General features: G+C 41.6%; 1 protein-coding gene across 9 annotated transcripts in view; it reads right to left on the reverse strand.

The window, feature by feature from the left end:
- Positions 1 to 19,551, reverse strand: part of FBXW7 (F-box and WD repeat domain containing 7) — a 283,629-nt gene that overhangs the window by 138,597 nt on the left and 125,481 nt on the right. For all 9 annotated transcript variants that reach the window (XM_073341352.1, XM_073341354.1, XM_073341355.1 and 6 more), the window contains one exon: positions 1,957 to 2,520. In XM_073341352.1, coding sequence (XP_073197453.1) covers positions 1,957 to 2,451 — 495 coding nt within the window. In that variant the 5' untranslated portion in view covers positions 2,452 to 2,520. The remainder of the gene's footprint in view (positions 1 to 1,956; positions 2,521 to 19,551) is intronic.

Raw genomic sequence — 19,551 nt, forward strand, 5'->3', positions numbered from 1 at the left:
AATTAGTGGTTGTAAGACTAACAGAGCCAAGAAAATCTGACAAAACTTGGCAATGATACGCTAGTGTTTCTATTGCAACATCTTTTAAAAACGGGATTTCTTCAGAGACACATAATTCAACATTGAGGACAGGTAAAAATGTACATGTAAAATTCCATTATTTCCTTTAAAAAACAACCTAGAAAGATCCTTTTACAACTTTTGAAATCAAGCATCTCAATCAACACAATAGATATAAAACTTAAACATATGGGAGATTTAGATTCTAATACCAATACCTGAAACATACTACTGCAAATCTGGAAAACAAATGGTATCCATATGTCTGTACAAGTGTAGTTGCATAGATTCTGGTACAGTATTTCTATCAGTATGCTTATACTGGTACATTTGACATTAAAATATGCCCATCACCTTGAAATTAAGTAGCAGATTTGAAGAGATACTGCCAAATTGATATTTTTAAGATAATAAACAATTATTCAGATATTTAAGATAATAAACAATTGTTATTAAACCATTAAAATTCAGTTTTCTGATAATGCACTCTAGCTAATACATATAATTTTTTATTTTATTTATTTATTGAGGGAGTAAAAGGAATTTCTCTTTCTGCTGTTGATATTTAGAAGAATCTATTGGGCAGGCCCAGGAGCAACACCATTCATGCTCATAGCCACTCTCCACCAACCTCTTTCTCTGTCCACATTACTGCTTGTGGCTGCTTTAATTTCACTTTTGCTACTGTTAAGATTAGTAAACTCCCTCTTGAAGAGCCTGGGAAATGACTTGCACCACCACCAAACAGTGAAATTGATAACACAAAAAACTTTTAAAAGCAAAGAATATTATCTTTTAAATCTTTTTCAGTCTTTCAATAATCTGAGGGTTAGTCTATACAGGGATCTAGTCCACAGCAAGCGTGGGTGTAAATCTACAATGCATCAACCTGCTGTGCACTAAGCATCCATGTGGATCTTCTTCTGGAGTGCACTCTGACCTACCACTGTTAGACCTTCATGCTAAGGAAATGTTAGCGCATGGCAACAGAGTCCATGCGGCTACTTAGTGTACGGCAGGTTGATGAACTGTAGATTCACATCCAGGCTTGCTGCACACTAAGTCTCATGTACAGAAAAGCCCATAGAGGCTACGTGTAAATTCAACATTTTCAGACAGAAGAATGATATTTTTTTAAATTGACAATGACCCTTTAAATTATTAAATGTGATTTCCTTATTCTTCACAAACCCCACAGTGCTATATGACAACTTTGTACTTGAACTATTATTTTTTTCACCTATACTTAGCCAAGGAAGTCACTTGAAGCTGGCTAGGATGAGGAGCTAAGCATTCTCCCATTTCCTGTCTCTAGTTTAAAGTGCATTTGTCCAGTCCGTCTTTTGATATAAAAAGCTCTCATGCTTCCTTTGAGAACGAAAATGTCACAAATGGTTCCTTAGTGAATTTTAGGGAGATTGTAGGATTATGATATGAAAGAAGTTAAGAATGTGTTCCATCGAATACGTAAAGCTTTGTTTCTGAAGGACAGTTAAGCGATGGAACAGATTATCAAGTAAGGTTGTGGAATCATCATCACTGGAGGTTTTTAAGAACAGATTAGACAAGCCTTTCCGGGATAGTCTAGGTATACTTAATCCTGCCTCAGATGGACGAGATGACCTCTTGAAGTCCCTTCCAGACTTCTACTTCTATCAGTCTATGAACAGCTTTATTTATTTATATCAAACATGTCTAAAGAGTTTGATTATTAATAGGTGAGACACAGTATATTATGTTAAGAATCAATGTATTCCCAGAAGTGTATTGTTCTAGCAGATAACACACTCAAATCAGTAGAAGATTTCAGAGTAAATCAGATGTGCAATTTATTTTCTAATCCCGAGTAACCAACATCTTAAGTACAAAATAGAAAAATGAAATTAAGCTGCTCACCTTTGTCTTTATGTAGAATTGAGATGACTGGTGTATGGGCAAATCCATGATACTATTTGAATTTGTGACACTATTACTATTAGTGTGTTCATCTTCTCTGCTGCTGTCATCAGACTGATCAAAATCATCACTCTCCTGGTCCATTTCCTCCTCTTCTTCCACCTCCTCCTCTTGTTCAGCACCATGTTCTTCCTCTTCCTCCTCCTCCTCTTGGTTACCAGTGGATTCTTCATCCACCGCAATAAGCCTATTGTTGTTTTCTTCTAACTGTTCTTGCTGGGATTCAATTCTGTCACCAAGTCCAGACTCTGCTCCACCTATTTCCCCATTCCTTGCAATGTGCTCCTCCTCTTGTTGTTGTAACTGCTGCTGCTGCTCCTCCTCCACAACTCGATTCATCTGCTCCTCATCTACTTGGCTTGAGGAAGCATTACCTCTAAGAGATGCTCCAGTTCGTCGCCTCTTGCTGCCCACAGACAGCAGTTCCTGATTCATTTCCAAAAGCCAGCTTGCTACTTCTTGGACCTTGGCTAGACTATCTGATGATGCAAATGCTTTCACATTCTAAGGAGAAAAAGAAAATTTGGAGAATGATTAGAAAAATAATGACTGATTTTATTAAATCATTATTTTACTAGTTATATAATTGGCTTATTTCTGACATTTTAAAATTCCAACTACAAATTAGCAATGGATAATTTAAATGTGAACAAAAAACCCCATGTCAGTAGCACAGTACAACAACATTCTAAAAAGACAACAACTGTATACCAGGAAAAAGTTTGGTTGGGTTGTTAAATATGACATTGCAGGTAGCATCATGAATATTGGTAGCGAGGCAAAGAAGTGTTTTTGCTGGCATTAAAAGAAATTCAGTCTCGGGCAGACACTTGGAAAGGAAAATTTTAGCCCAGGGCAGTCAAGTTTGGCACAGTTGCAAGCAACCAAAAACAGGGTCTTATAATGGAAAGTGTTTGGCAGCCTTAACCATAGGTCTTATCACTTGAGCTACCTATAAACTTCATAGCTGTCTCATCTAAGATATATTTTCCACATCAAAAGTCACTCTTGGAGCTTTTTTACAACATCCATTAATGGTCTCACTAGCAACATACAACAGTAACACCATCTTCCTACCCATATTCCGTATCACCCTGTTTATACAACCAATAATCATATTAACCCTTTTAGTGACATCACAATGGGAACTCACGTTCCACTGATTATCTAGCATTATCCCATAGTCACTGCTTTCCAAGACACGAGTATGTAGTCTTTGTTTTTCTTATGTATGACCTTGTGTGTGTGTGAACTACAGCAAAATACAAAAAGCAGCTGGACTGTCCAGTAATCAAAGCCATCCAGTTCCTTCTATAACATACATTACTATTTACCACTTTGATCTTTGTGTAATCAGCAAACTTTATCAGCAATAATTTTATAGTTTTTCCATTAAAAACTGATTTTTAAAAATTGAACAGAGTTGGGCAGGGAACAGATCCTTGAAGGAGCCCGCTAAAAACATGCACACTTGTGGTGTATCCCATTAACACTGCAATATTATTATTTACATTATGCTAGTAACAATAGAACCAGGCCAAGGAGGATGGAGTATTGGTTCTGAGCTTTGGCTTGGAAGAGGTAAAGACATTGGCAAGAGCAGTTTCAGTGGAGTGCAAGGGGCACAAGCAAGATTTGTACAGAGTCTAGGACGGAGAAGAACTCCCACAGTGATTGTACACAGCATGTTTAATGAGCTTAGAGATGAAAAGAAAAAGGGAAATGGGATGGTAGTTGGCAAATGGGGTCAAGGATTTTTTTTTTCTTTTTCTTTCTTTTTTTTTTTTTTTTTTAAGATAGGAGAGATCAAAGCATGTTTGGATTGTGAGGAGAAGAGACAGGGAAGAGTGAGAAGTTGAGAAGAGTAAGGTGGGGATGAGAGTGCACACAAGGGAGATCAGGTCACTGTGCAAAGAGAAGATAAAGGAGGAGAGTAGATGAAAAACTCCAGTCTTTCTGACAGGAGAGATGGAGAAAGTTGTAGAAGAGGAAAAAGGTAGCAAATCAAGGGGAGGCGAAAGATCATACCATACTTTGTCAATTTTCTCTTGGAAGAAGTCAGCGAGGTCTTGTGTAGAAAGAGAAGCGGAGGCAGAAGAAGGGGCAAATTTGAGGAGTGAGTCACAGGTGACAAATAGGCAGCTGGAACAGAGGACATGGGACTCAATTAAGATAGAGAAGCAGAGTTGTTTAGCTAGGATGATAGCAGAACTGAAGTAGGAGAGAACGAATCTTCAGTGGAGGAAGCCAACCTGATCATAGGATTTCTGCCAGAGATACTCCAGATCACAAGAGAAAGAGCAGAGGAATCAGATGTTGGGAATGACCCAGGGCTGCGCGTTAGCAGAGCTGTCCCTTCTAATGGGAGAGAGGGGCAAAAAAGTCAAGAGTGAAGGAGAGTGAAGAACAGAGAGAATCAACAATTGTATCAATGGAAGTAAGGACAAAGAGGAGAGAACTGAGACCAGATAAGAAGTCTGCAACACTGATGTCCTAGAAGTCATAGAAACACAGAGTCAGAGGGCTGACAGGCAATGCTGAAAAAGACCAGGAGGAACTCATCAACAGAGAGATCAGAGAGAGAGAGTGATGGATGCTTGGTGAAGACCAAGTCAAGTGAATGGCCCTTTTGGCAAGTGAGAGTTGAACTAGGTCTGCAGGGCAAATGACAAGTTGAGCAAGAGGAAACATGCAGCTAAGGTGTCAGGGATGGATCATCAATATGGAAGCTGAAGTCACAGAGGATGACAGTGAGAGACCGTAAGGAGAGAAGGGCTGATGGGGTGGAGCTGGACCATTATGATCACCTAGTCTGACCTCCACAACAGAAGCGCAAGAGCCTCACCCAAAAGTGATTTGTAACCAATGCCAGGTTTCAACCCTTTTCCACTATAAGGAGACAGATGCATAGTAAATGAGGTGGGAGACACACAGGCAATTACACAACACAGAGCAATTAGCGTGGCAAGACTGTGTCCCCCTAACAGAATTTCAGGTGAAATGTTCTACGAGACAACTGTGATTTTTTCAGCAATCCAAGAGCTGCATAAAGAGACACTTTAGTAAGAAGGAATGCTTCAGAATACTGTAAGTCCCTGAACTCTCACTGGGTGGTAAGAATGCTGTTAATTTTAACATGATAAATATACATTTTAATTGTGTTATTAAAAAAAAATTAGTATACTATCAGTACTTTACACTATAATCTGTATTATGTACCTATCTGAACCCCACACAAAATGATGTAAGAAATATTTTCTCTGAAATCTAGACTTTGTTTTGTTATTTTAAAGAAATGATGCAAAACAGGGATAATATGCTAGTATACTACATATTTTCATAGGGCACAGGTATTTAATTGAATATTCTGAATTGTGTAAACCAAAACGCTGTATAACTACACTGTATAGCAAACACTTTGTATGTTTTCAATTTTTTTTAATTATGCTTAGAACTATGAAGTTCTTAAAGTTTTGATTACCACCAGATCTTAGTGTATTATATGGAAACAATAAAAACAATAATACTAATAATGTAGTATAATCAAAACTATATTAAAAAGGAAATCTGTTAACTAAATTCTCATCTCACTCCACTAGAGGGAGATTCCTTCTGGACATCAAGTCACAGACAGTTACTACTGAAGCCACTTAGAGCAGATTATAATCAAGTTTTAACAATACCTTATCTATGAATAAATACAGAATGTTACCTGCCTCTTAATTCCTTATTTCTCTGTCCCTATAATTTTACCAGATGTATAGATTAAAAACCTAAACAATGTACATCACATTCTAAAATCAAAATTGACAGCTGTTTCACACCAAAATCAATAAAAAGAACTGATTTATTTGTATTTTGAATTAATCCACAAATTTAAGAATATACAAGATGACACATTTTGTCAAAATGATGCGTTCACTCTAAATATGCTCTCCTCTCTCTACGGTTTATTATATCCAACAGCATCCTAAAAAAATATTTTTTAATTGTTTGCCAATTGTTTTCAGACACCAAAAAGAATACCAAATTTGTAAGTTATGAAAATGGAGATATGAATAGATTATAAATGAAACAGTTATAACCTGTTTAGTCCAAATTCTGATTTTAAAAAACCGCTAGCACTATGTAATTAAGCAAAATAATGTACTCATCTTACTAATAGCCCCTCTCTTCCCACACAATGAGCTGCACAGCTTGCCCAACAACCTGGAGGATCCCCATGGATCTGAAACAGGGCAGAGTCATCGACACAGAGTCTCTGTACCCCCACCCACCCCATGACACTCTTTCATAGCAGAAAAGCTCCTGTGGAGGTATAGTTACATGAATTCCTCCCAGCCACAGCTGTCTGAAGACCATCCCCTTCAAGGAGGATCCCAGATTCTGAGAACACTCCAGAGAACAAGTAATACCAGTTCCCCAGGGAGACAGATTGGGGGGGGTGGGGGGGGAGGAGGAGGGAGGGACATGGATGAAAGAATGAGCATCTTCTAGGCCCTCCCCAACAGTAGCCCTACTAATACCTGCTCAGTCCTTTCTCCTCTCTGTGCATTGCACCTGACCCTGTCAAGAGCAGTACACAGAGGTCCCAGAAACAACTGGGAAAAATGCTCTTTCTGAGCTGGCTGAGCCCTTCCTACATGGCAAGGTGGGTTGACTTAAAGCAATTTTAATTCCTGATTTTAATCATGATTTAAAATCAGCAAGCCAGAAAATTTGATTTTAATCATTAATTTAAATCTTGTTTTGCACTTGTATTTTTTTAGTTATTTTCTTAAAGAAAGGTTGATTTTCATTAGCTGGTAATCATTAAAACATGTTGATTTGAAACTAAATATAGCCTTTGCAGTAAATTTGGTGCTTCTTTTTGCTAACCAGGTGGATATATTATATCTAAACACATTTATTTAAGCAATTATATATTAAAATATTGTTTCAAAATTCTTAATATTTTACATTTTTATTATATTAGAAAATGGTGAATGGTGCGTTTCTTATTTACCAGATTTTTTTATTTGTGCTTTGTGTCAAGCTCGGATAGCAATTCAAAATGCACCACACAGTTTTTTTTAATTAGTTAAATAAAACCTTAAAATGTGCTGGATACAGAAGAAACAAAGTATACCAAAAAGTTTACCAAAACATTTTTTTCCCATTTAAAACTGACTGATTTATTAAATAAGGAATTATTATCTGTAGCTAGTGAATTGAGCATACTGTGTCTGTTCACCATATCCTTCCAATTTTAAAACCAGTAGATCCCATTCTCTCACACCTAGTTTTTAGAAGAAAACAAGCTTTCCTACTTTTTCAACTCTCAACTGATTTCTTAACTTTGGATAAACTAATCATTGAACTGTACTAGTTGAATAAACTGAAATGAAGAAAATATTTTCTCTGCACCTGCAGAAGAGGCTACTTCTAACAAAAGCTTGTTTAGCACTTCAGCAAACTTCAGTATTAGGTGCTTAGCTAGTGCCATCTACCAATTCAGTGGTTTGACTTTCTTTCAAACTTCAGCAGCAAACATGTACTGTTTGATTTTTTATATTTAAAATATTTTAATATATTATAAGTAGTTTAGATCTTAACATAAGTTGTCATAATTTCAAATTTAATTGTATAGATTTTTTTAAAATAAGCCTCTATTTAATTTAAATAAAATCTAGTTTAAATACAAAACATGTGGTTTATATTTAAAAAATCCATTTTTAAAAACTCATCAATTTTTATCCCTCCATTACATAGCGTGCATGTGCATGTGAAAAAAGCAAGATCTATGCACAAATCTCAGGGATACAGTCTGGCCAGATCTTACATTTAACATTTAGATTCAGCCCCTCAAAAGGCTGATTTCCACCACTGATTGAGCCTCATGTGGAAACCTGGAACTTTGAAGCCAGGATTCCCTTCTCACAACTACTACTGTGACCACAATATTAGAATACTGTCAACAGCATCCAGTGCTACTTGGAGATGTTCTTGCTGTTAAATGTCCCTCTGCAAAGGACACTTGCAGTTTTCTTGTGGTAGCTTATCAAGAAAAAATGGAGAACTTATTATAGTTCATAAAATCATAACAGGCCAGTAGTGTTTGGTCATCTGAAACTCTAAAATGAAGAGGTACTGAAAGTGAAGTTTCTTACCTTATTGTAACTGGAGTTCTTCAAGATGTATAATCCCTATCCATATTTCATTGTGGATACACATGTGCACCACAGGTGAGAGCCCACAGAATTCTTACAGTGTCCACTGGTCCATACCAGTTCTCCTTGTGCTCCCCACTGAGGACATAAGGGGTGAGGAGGAGTGACAGCCTCTCCAATTCCTTCTGTACCACAAATGAATCTCATGATCCAAATCAGAGGGAGGGCAGATAATGGAATACAGATAAGGACCCCACATCTCAAAGATCTCCAGTTACAACAAATACGTAACTTTCATTTCTTCTTTGAGTGCTGGTCCTATGTGTATTCTACTGTGGTTGACTAGTCAGCAGTAGTCAGAAAGCAAGAAGGGGGAGCGAGGATGCAGGTGGAATATCTGCTTGTAGAACCACTGTTCCAAAGGATGAGTCACTGAAGGAGTTCTGGACCCAAGGCATAATGTGCTGTGAATGTGTGACTGAACTCCATACAGCTGCCTTGCAAATATCAACCAGGGACACCTTTTGAAGTGATGCTACTAGAACTGCCTGTGTCCTCATAAAGTGAGCCTGTATCCCATGTGGGTAAACTGTGCTAACTGATAGAGTGGGATACAGTCAGAGATCCACTTAGAGACTCAGAGGATACAGCTTGTACTTGTACTGCTATGGCAACAAACCAACCTCTGGTTTCAGAGTAACAGCCGTGTTAGTCTGTATTCGCAAAAAGAAAAGGAGGACTTGTGGCATCTTAGAAACTAACCAATTTATTTGAGCATAAGCTTTCGTGAGCTGTAGCTCACGAAAGCTTATGCTCAAATAAATTGGTTAGTCTCTAAGGTGCCACAAGTTAACCAACCTCTGTAACTTTCTGATCTGTTTCATTCTGTTTAGGTAAAATGCCAATGCTCATCTTATGTTAAGGAAATGAAGTGGTCTCTCCTCACTCAAGGTATAGGGCTTTGGGAAAAATACAGGTAAGTGAATTGACTGGTTTATGTGAAATTCCAAAACAATTTTAGAAACAAATTTCAGTGCAGTCAAAGCAAGACCTTATCCTTATGAAACAATGGCTGATCTGCTATGCACTAATGTTCCAAGTTCATCTAACCTTCTGGCCAAAGTGATAGCAATGAGGAAAGTGACCTTCATTGACAGGTGAGACATGGAACATGTAGACTAACATTCCAAGGGTACCTTAGTGAGTTTGGAGACCACTAAATTAAGACCATAGCAAGGGGTTGGTTTCTTTACTGATGGAAAGATTCTGATCAGGAACTCAAAAACCTGGCTGTTACCAGGTGGATAAAGATTGAGTAACCATCCATTACGGGGTGACATGCACTAATTGCCACCAGATGAACCCATAGCGAGCTAAGGAAAAGGCCTGCTGTCCTGAAGGTAAGAAGATGGTGGATATTTCTACTATTTTGAACTATCTCTGGAGATTATATGGTTTTGCTGGGCCCAGATAGAAAAATGCCTCCACTTGGCTACACAGCATTTTCTAGCAGAGTCTTTCCTGCTATTGTTAAGGATGCATACAGCTTCAGAGCAGTGGTATTTTAAGCTCAGTGTCCATTCCAATACTGATCTCCAATGAGATGAAGATTATTGGGATTGGATGCCTGACCCTGCCATTTTTATGGATCAAGAGATCTGGAAAGGTCTGAATGCTGACAGTGGATGGGATGACAACTGTAGGAGGCTTGGAAATCAAACTTGTCTGGATCATCTAGGGGCAATGAGGATGACTTGGCTACTAGAATTTTCCATAGAACTGGAGATAGCAGCGGAATGGGACAGAAGGCATAACTGACAATCTGTCCCAAAGCAAGAAGAGATCACCACCCCGGTGTACTGACTTTGGCTACTCTGGAGCAGTATACTTTGCTGAAAGGCAAACAGGTCCTAAGTTGGGGTTCTTCACTGAGCTAAGATGTTGTTCAACTACTGAATCATGTAACTCTCACTTGTGACTGGTGGCCAAATGCCTGCTGAGGTGGTCCACAAGTGAACTCTGGGTGCCTGAGAGGGTGGCAACAGGGTGATGTGATTCTGTATGCACCAGTTCCATAAACTGACAGCTTCTATATACGCAGGGTGGGGGGCCCACCATGCCCCTCTCTGCTGATTTAGATAGAAATAGTGGCTCGGTTCTCTGACATTATGAGAACATGCTGGGATTGCAGAAATGCTTTGCAAGCCTCTCTTACTACTCTCAGTTCCAGAAGACTGATGTGCATTCTGACTTCCTGAGGTGTCCAAGTATCTTGTGCTGTGTGATTGTCCAGCCTATCAGGGAGACGTCTGTAATTATCATCTTGTCAGATGTGGGAAACAGAAAGGGAATTCCCATGCACACGTGTCCACCGTCACTCCATCATGCCAGAGAGGTCCTCATCTTGGAGTGAGTTGCCACTATGCTATTCATGTTGTGCTTGCTCAGTGTACATACTGTTCGAAGCCAAGCCTTCAGGCAAAGGTGGAGTCAGGCAAATGGCATCACATAAGTACATGATGCCATATAGCCCAGGAGAGCAAGGCGCACCCAATCTGATGTTTGAGGGTTGCGGGTAACCAGCTCTTTGAGAACACACATGGTGTGAAATCTGTCCATGAGGATGCAGGCCCCTGTCTTGACTGAATCCAAAGTTGCTCTGATCAATTCCACGGACTGTGTCAGAGTCAAGGTAGACTCTTCCATGTTTACACAGATTCCCAGGGATTCTAAAAGTTTAAACAGTGACAAGGTTGATGTCAAGACTTCCAGGAGAGACCTGCTGGTCAGAAGCCAGTCATCTCTGTATGAGATGTCTGAGCTGAGCTGCTACTACTGGAAACACTTTTCTGAAGACTTGGGGAGCTGTACCTAACCCAAACAGGAGCACCCTGTATTGCTAGTGATGTAGGCCTATTACAAATCTGAGGAATCCTCTATGAGAGCGATGAATGTTCACATGAAAGTATGCATCTTTCATATTGAGAGCCATGAACATGTCTCTTTTTCTAGGGACGGTATTATCAATCCCAACATAACCATGCAGAATTTCAGTTTGCAAATAAAAATGTTGAGTTACTACAGGTCAAGAATGTGTCTCCAGACTCTGTTCTTCTTGGGGACTAGGAAATATTTTAAATAGAGCCCTTTTCCCCAGTATTGAGAGGGTACCCGCTGTATTGCTCCTTAGCGAAGAACAGATTGTACCGCCTGAAAGAGAATTCCCTCATGAGAGTGGTCCCTGAAAAGGGAGGGACATGGGGGCTTTGGGAAAGAGGTGAAGAAACTTCATGGTATGGCTAGAATGGATGATAAAATCAGATGAGTGACAGATATCACCTCCCAGTTTTGGGAAAATTTTCACTAGATGACCTCAAATAAATCTCATAAATTGGTATTGATTGATATTAGTTCACAGCTCTCTGGCATCATGTCAAAAGCATCTCTTGGTTGAAGGGTGAGGTCAGGTAGTCGTAGCTGGAGTGGGAGGCACCAGATATCTTTGATCTCTACATTCCTTGTCATTTGCAAGGTGGCTCATAGGAGTGTTAGTGATAAAAGGGTTGAGGTAAGAGTCTTGGTTTGTAAGTTTGTTTATACTTCCTCTTTGGGGAAGGTGTATAAATACCCAGGAAGAGAAGCATTGCCCTAGATACTTTCAATATGTGCAGAAACTCGTCCATCTTCTCATGAATGGAATTAGTCTCAATTGTGGTCTGAATCTTCCTGGATGCCCCCGAAGACCAAAACCACAACTCCAACCGCATCACAATGTCAGTTGTGAAGGATCTCGATGCCGTATCAGCAGCATTGACTGCAGCCTGTGAAGAGGTCCTGGCCACCAGTCTGCCCTCATCAACAACGGCTTGAAATTGAGCCCAGTCCTCCTGAGGTTTGTCCTTAAACTCTAGAGTAGTTCAGAAAATCATATTTAGTGAGACAGGCCTCATAATTCAAGATCCTCAACTGTACAGTGGTAGATGCAAAGATCTTTCTCCCAGTAACATCGAGATGTTTGGCTTCCTTATCCGTGGGAGTTGTTATTAGGTGCTGTTGCCTGAATTTTTCAGTGGCCATCTGCAACACTAGGGAGTTTGGAGCAAGGTGAGAGAACAAGAACTGTGCTTCCTTAGCTGGCACAAAGTACCACTTCCCTGCCCTCTTGGGACTCGTGGCACAGATGGCAGGTGTGTGCCACACAGTTCTAGCTGGTTCCAGAATGGCTTCATTGACTGTGAGAGCACCCCAACTGGAGCCTTCATGGTGAAAGATATCCAGATGTTTGTGCTGAGGGTCCTGGATTGAATCTGGCTTGACAAAGCCCTGGCTGGGAGGATTTAGTTGGGGTTGGGTCCTGCTTTGAGCAGGGGGTTGGACTAGATGATCTCCTGAGGTCTCTTCCAACCCTAATCTTCTATGATTGTGTAGCTTAGACTAGTTCCAGAAGATTCTCAATCCCCTGTCTGGGCTGAATTTCCTAGGTGAAGGGGAAGCTGGTTCCACTGATACAGCCAATGCTCCTGAAGATGAAAAGATTGGCTCCAGGTCCATCAGTAGTGCCAGCAGATCGGGGGAGATGAAAATGCGGCTATGGGATGGAACCACAGATACAAACACTCTGGCAGAAGTCTATCTCCCTGATAACAAGGGAGATTGTGGGTCCAGGATGAAAATATTGTCTGGAATGATATAAGTCACAAGTACTTTCTGAGGTTGTGATCTGGATGGCAGTTCCTTAAAGGGTCATGATGATATTGCTGGTCAATGAGTCTCTGACCTGATTATTTCAACAGCTCTCAGTGTTTCCGTTTAGGTGGTACTGCAGTTAGTGTCAGGGTCAATGCAGAGACCAGTACTGAAGAAGTCTTGCTCCCATGAGTCTTGTCATGCAGTTTAAGAAGTCCTTCTGGCATGAAGACTTGACCAACTTGGACATGGTCAGCAAGGTATCTCTCCTCTTAGAGAGAGTCTAAGAGGGCATCTGCTTTTGAGTTTGAGACAGTGTCCCTTACTTTCATAAGGGGGCCCAGCCAAAGGGTCCTTCCCTGTGCCTCTCTCCACTCAGGAATCAGACAGAGAGCTAGGAGACACACTCCTTGCCAACTCCAGCCTACGTACAAGGGGTCTCCACAGACAGGGTTTGACAGGGGTCTCATTGCATTCTCCATAAAGTATTTTTGAAGTTAGAGCTCTTGCACCTGCTGCAGTTGGCTGGGGAAAGAGTGGCAAATACTGCACTTGGCAGAAATATGTGCCTCCGAAGGGCAGTAGAGGCAGTGCTGGTGATTATCACTGACTGAAAACATGCTGTGACATTCCCCTCTGGTGTTATCTGGACCAGTGATCTGCTAGGTCACTCCAATCCTTGACTCTGACAGCCAGCCTTACCCTGCTCTGCTATGAGAGCCCCCACTCCTGGGCTGTTCACGCACAGCCTCTGGCACGTAAGCTGCTTCTTGGATTGTGCAACTGAATGACACTAGCCAATATCTCCAGTCCCAGACACAACCCTAGGAACCTCCATCTTGAAGTCCAGTTATGCCCGCTGGACGCTGAAAGCTTATCTGAGTTCATCAATTTAACAAAGAAATTAATATGTACAAGGCTTGTTCTCCCAAGGGGAGTCTCTGACATGCTTCAAACCAAATGCACTGTTTCAGGTAGAATAAACAAACAAATGTATTAACTATGAAAGATAGATTTTAAGTGATTATAAGTCAAAGCATAACAAGCCAGGTTTGATCAAAGGAAATAAAAGCAAAAACGCATTATAAACTGATCTTAACAGTTCCAGTGCCCTTACAAACTTAGGCCTGGTCTACACTTCGGGGTTAGGTCAAATTTAGCCATATTAGGTCGATTTAAAAATGACTGCATCCATACAACCAACCCCATTCCGTCGACCTAAAGGGCTCTTAAAATCAACATCTGTACTCCTCCTTGATGAGGGGAATGGCGCTAAAATCAACCTTGCTGGGTCGAATTTGGGGTAGTGCGGACGCAAATCAACGGTATTGGCCTCTGGGAGCTATCCCAGAGTGCTCCATTGTGACCGCTCTGGACAGCACTTTGAACTCCGATGCACTAGCCAGGTACACAGGAAAAGCCCCAGGAACTTTTGAATTTCATTTCCTGTTTGGTCAGCGTGGCAAACTCAGCAGCACAGGTGACCATGCAGTCCCCCCAGAATTGCAAACGAGCTCCAGCATGGACCGAAAGGGAGACACTGGATCCAATTGCTGTATGGGGAGAAGCAACTGTGCAGACCAAACTCGGATCAAAAAGAAGAAATGCAAATATATTTGCCAAAATCTCACAGGGCATGTTGGACAGAGGCTACAACAGGGACACACAGCAGTGCCGCGTGAAAGTTAAGGAGCTCTGGCAACCCCACCAAAAGACAAAAGGAGGCAAACCGTCGCTCCGGGTCAGAGCCCCATAGATACCACTTCTATGATCAGCTGCATGGCATTCTAGGTGGGGAACCTACCACTATCCCACCACTGTCTGTGGACACCTGCAAGGGGGGAGTCTCACGCAACAGGGAGTAGGATTTGGGGGATGAGGAAGAGGAGGAAGAGGAGAATGTGCACCAGGCAAGCGGTGAATCCATTCTCCCCGGCAGCAAGGACCTTTTCATCACCCTGGAGCCAATACCCTCCCAAGGCGGGGTCCCCGGTCCTGAAGCTGGAGAAGGCACCTGTGGTGAGTGCACATTTGTAACTACAGTACAGGGTTTAAAAGCAATTGTGTTTAATATTTGATTTGCCCTGAAAAATTAGGATGCTCTCCTGGAGGTACTCTGAAAGCCTTTGCAGAAGGTTTCTGGGGAGGGCTGCCTTATTTCGTCCTCCATGGTAGGACACTTTACCACAACAAGCCAGTAGCAAGTATTCTGCAATCATTGCAGCACAAAGCATGGCAGCGAATGGTCCTTGGTTTTGGTTGCATTCAAGCAACATTCGGTCGTATCTTTCTGTGTTAGCCTCAGTAAAGCGATATCATTCATGGTCACCTCGTTGACATAGGGGAATTTTTGTAAGGGAACAGTAAGAGGACCCCATTCGTGCTGGGCTGTTTGCGCTTGGCTAAAAGGGATCATCCCAGAGAATAGCCACATGGAGTGGGGAGAGGGGTGAGAGGATCATCCCGGAGAATAGCCATGCGGTGGGGTGGGGGTAGGTGTGTGCTGCACATCCACCCAAAAACCGCAGTCCCTCCTTTTGAATGTGAAACCCAAACCATTGCTTGCTATGGGAAAGGAAGGCGCTGCAGTTTGAAAACATTCCCACATGTTATGAAGAAATAAGAAGCCAACCCCGTGTACCAAAAGGCTTACCATGGGTGACTGGAAACCAAATTCTGTTGCCCAGCAGTGTGTGATGTGTCACCATACCGGCCAGCACTCAACATAAAAGGCAAAATGAGACCTTATACCTAAAGCTCCACGCTTGCCGCGGTATGGCATCTGCATGGGTAACCCAGGAAAAAAGGTACAAAATGATTTTCTGCTGTTGCTTTCATGGAGGGAGGGACAACTGACGACATGTACCCGAAACTACCCGCGACAATGTTTTTGCCCCATCAGGCATTGAGAGCTTAACCCAGAATTCCAATGGGCAGCGGAGACTGCGGGAACTGTGGAATAGCTACCCACAGTGCACCGCTCTGTAAGTCGATGCTAGCCATGGTAGTGAGGATGCACTCTGCCGACTTAATGTGCTTAGTGGGGACATACGCAATCGACTTTATAAAATCGATTTCTAAAAATCGACTTATATAAAATGGACCTAATTTCGTAGTGTAGACATACTCTTAGATGCTTCTCACCACAGGCTGGCTGGTTTCCCTTCAGCCAGGCTCTCCCCTTTGATCAGAGCTTCAGTCGCTGGGTGGTGATGTCTGTAGATGGAGGTGGAAGAGAGAGGAAGAGCATGGCAAATGTCTCTCCCTCATGTCCTTTCTTCCTTCTTGACTTTAGCCCCCTCCCCTTCAGAGTCAGGTGAGCTTTACCTCATCACAGTCCCAAACTGACCAGAGGAAAGGGTGTGACCCACTCGAGAGTCCAACAGATCCTCTGTTGCTGCCTAGGCCAGTGTCGTTTGTTCCTGTGAGGCTAGGCTGGGTTTGTCCCATACATGTCTTGATGAGGTGTGAACTGCCCCTCTGCTTTTGGTGAGTTTTTGCCTGGGCTTGCTTTAAGCCATGAAAACACATTCTCAGCCTCATAACTACATACATGAAATTACAACCTATAACATTACTATAACATTAGTATAACAACTACTATAACATTATTATAACAACAATGCTCAGTGAATCATGAGCCTTTTGAAGACACCTGACATGACTAACTTTTCATTAGATACCACACAATCATATTATAAGGATGAATGTGGGGGTGCTGGGTGTTCCCCGAGGTACAAAACGCCACACATGCAGGGGGAAAAACACAGGTATTGAAGCCTGAAATCCTGGGCATAATCCAAGTCCCACACTGGGCGACCAAGAAGGTTCCCTGGAGTGGAGATTCTAACACTATAACTACAACCATCAAAAACTCCAATTAACAGCAAACTAAGAATAATATAACTTTGCATATATTTACAGGATGGAAAGAAAGGAGAAGCTCTGGACATTGGAGGATTCTGACTCAGTCCATGAAGTGGTAAGAGAGAACTGGCAGTTGGTCCTCCCTTCCACTTATATTTTTGGTGCGGCGCACAAGTAGAACTGGGGCACAGGTGTGGACCAACAGACATTGCTTGCAAAAACTCTCCAGTCATGCGTGCATGCATACCCAGAGTGGAATATATAAAAGGACCAGCACTCAACAAAGACTAGGTTTTATAGCCAAATAAAACAAGATGCTTTGGTTCTTGTTCTTCTGGTATCATTCTATGTTATTTGGTTTACTCATTAGCTGCAACCAGTACAAAGAAACCCAGTACCAGGTATGAATAGAAAAATTCTGCTCCCGAAGAGAAGACTTTGTATTTCTTGCTTGCCTTCTTCAACATAGGAGCAGCAATTGCAGGTGTCTACTATACATTTCTTGCCAGATCCAACAGTACCTGGTTAATCAGGAATGAACAAAACCTGACATGGGTGAATGAAGTATGTCGTGAGGATTCTTACACCTCCTCAGGAGGACTTTGTATACCCTCAGCTACCCTTCTCAGCAAGTCCTGAAAATTTTTCAAATTATTTGGGTTAGATGGAGTGGAGGGTCAAGGATGATATAGCTGTTGGCCCAGGTAGATCTCCCATTTCAGGAAGCTCTTCCTCAGAACAGGCAGGTTCTCATGAAGCCACCTGAGAGGAGCACGTTGTGGAGCTGTGGAAGAGTACTGCCTCCCTCTGTCGGGGGTGGGTGATAAAGAGGTGTGGCATTCTAAAGTCAGTATGGACCCTCCAGGACCAGGCAACTCTGGAACATTACAGCGATAAGGGTCTGAAGGTCATGGAGTACGATACCAGGGCATACGAGTACCCAATAGTCTCTGTTGAATGAATCCTGGATTCTCTTCCCAATCCATAAAAATCACAAAAAGGGGCCTATCAGGAATATTATTTCTATTATTAATATGACAGTAGCTCCTAGCAGCCCAACATGTAGAAGAATGTTGTCCACTCCTCTTTGACTCAGATGAAGAGAAAACAGAACATTCAACATCCAAAGGGGGGGGGGGGGTGCATCGAAACTGGGTTGCTAGGGTGCAAGGAGAGTCTAGGTCCTACACTTGTAGGAGCAGTCAGACCAGGTGATACTGTGACCTGCAATACCTTTGATACCGGATGTATCAATGACAGACTGTTCACACTTGTAGAGGAGAGTAGTGATTCAGTTTCCTCCAAAACTTCTAAATATCCATGTTTCACATACTTCACCAGTACGGAACAGGGCAGTGCCACAAACATTGGAGCCAGAGTGGAGTGCATCAACGTTGATTGTGCCAACGTAGTCAGCATTGATACAGCTGCCACTGAAGGGAGTGTAGATAGTTTTGTTGGCACCAATGTGACCGTTAGGAAAACTGCCAGCGCCAATGATGCTGGTACTGTGGTAGTTAACATCAAAGCAGTTGGTACTGAGGTAGGGGCCAATTAAGTACATTGATAACGGTAGTGAAGACTCTGTAGCATGCTCCCTCAGAATTCTTACAGTAACCATATTTGGCTGATAAGTCTCCTTGGAATGGGAGCAACGAGGGGATTTAAATCTGTTTGTAGAGAAAGTTTTCACAGGAGATCCACCTCTCACTATCCCCAAAGAGTGATGCTCCTTTTGCTCAGAAAGCTTTTTTGTCTGTCCTGCCAGAAACAGAAGCCAAAGCCTTGGAAAATGCAGCTCTAGAGCACTCCTGGAAAGAGATGAAACTTGTCGAGGGGACCAGAAGCACCAGGATCCCAAGTCAGTCTCTCAGAGTTGTCCAATAAAAAACTATCTATAAACAGACTTCTCTGACTTTTGAAGTTCTTTTTAAGAAGGATTTACAGATAGTACATTTGCTTGGGATATATGACTCCCCCAAACAAGAGAGGCATATGGCATTTATAGGTATTGTCCCCTTGCAAAGGGCTTTGCTGGAAACTTGGTGTTAGACATCCTAAAGTCTTGGTACCAGGAAAAAAATACCAGAGCAAAGGAAAAAACTGAAGTCCATCAGGTTGGTCCAACTGGCAGCCCATAAGGCAATTCCACACAACCCCTGAATGTGTCCGCCCTGCAGCAGACCTAATCCACAAATTGACATCCTCCCCATGGCAATGTACGTAAGAGTTCATGCCAAATGTCAGGCGCCATTTTCTTTCTATGGATTGTGGGGGTGCTGCTTACTGAGGAGCACAAGGACATGTGTGGTCCCAATGGACACTGCTGGCTAACACACTCAAATATCAAGAGCATGGGGTGTATGCACGCAAAGAATGGAATATATATTATAGACAGACAGATATAAAAATAAAATAAACAAGCATCTGAAACAGAACGTGTGCTTTCTGATATCAAAGAGGGAAGTGTTCATTTAACATTTTTCCAGAGTGTAGGCACGAAGCATAGTCAGAAGCAATTTTTAGTACATACAATTTTATCAGACAATTTTTCAAACATGGTTAGGAATATGCTTCAAAGATTAACACAATTTACATACCAGGTTTACTACATATTAAGTATGTTAAAAAAGATGGCAATAATATATTTTTTTTTATAGTGGAAGAAGAATTTTTTCAGTATTTAGTTTTAAAACATACTTTGTTAAAGATGGAACAGGCTTTCAATTTTCAAAATAGTTAATTTATTTGAGATCAAGCATTGTAATTTCAACTGCAAAGGCTGTTATGAGTGAAATTTTAACAATTTTTAACTACAGCATTCACTATCAAC

Source organism: Lepidochelys kempii, chromosome 4, assembly GCF_965140265.1.
Source record: "Lepidochelys kempii isolate rLepKem1 chromosome 4, rLepKem1.hap2, whole genome shotgun sequence".
NCBI lineage: Eukaryota > Metazoa > Chordata > Testudines > Cheloniidae > Lepidochelys > Lepidochelys kempii.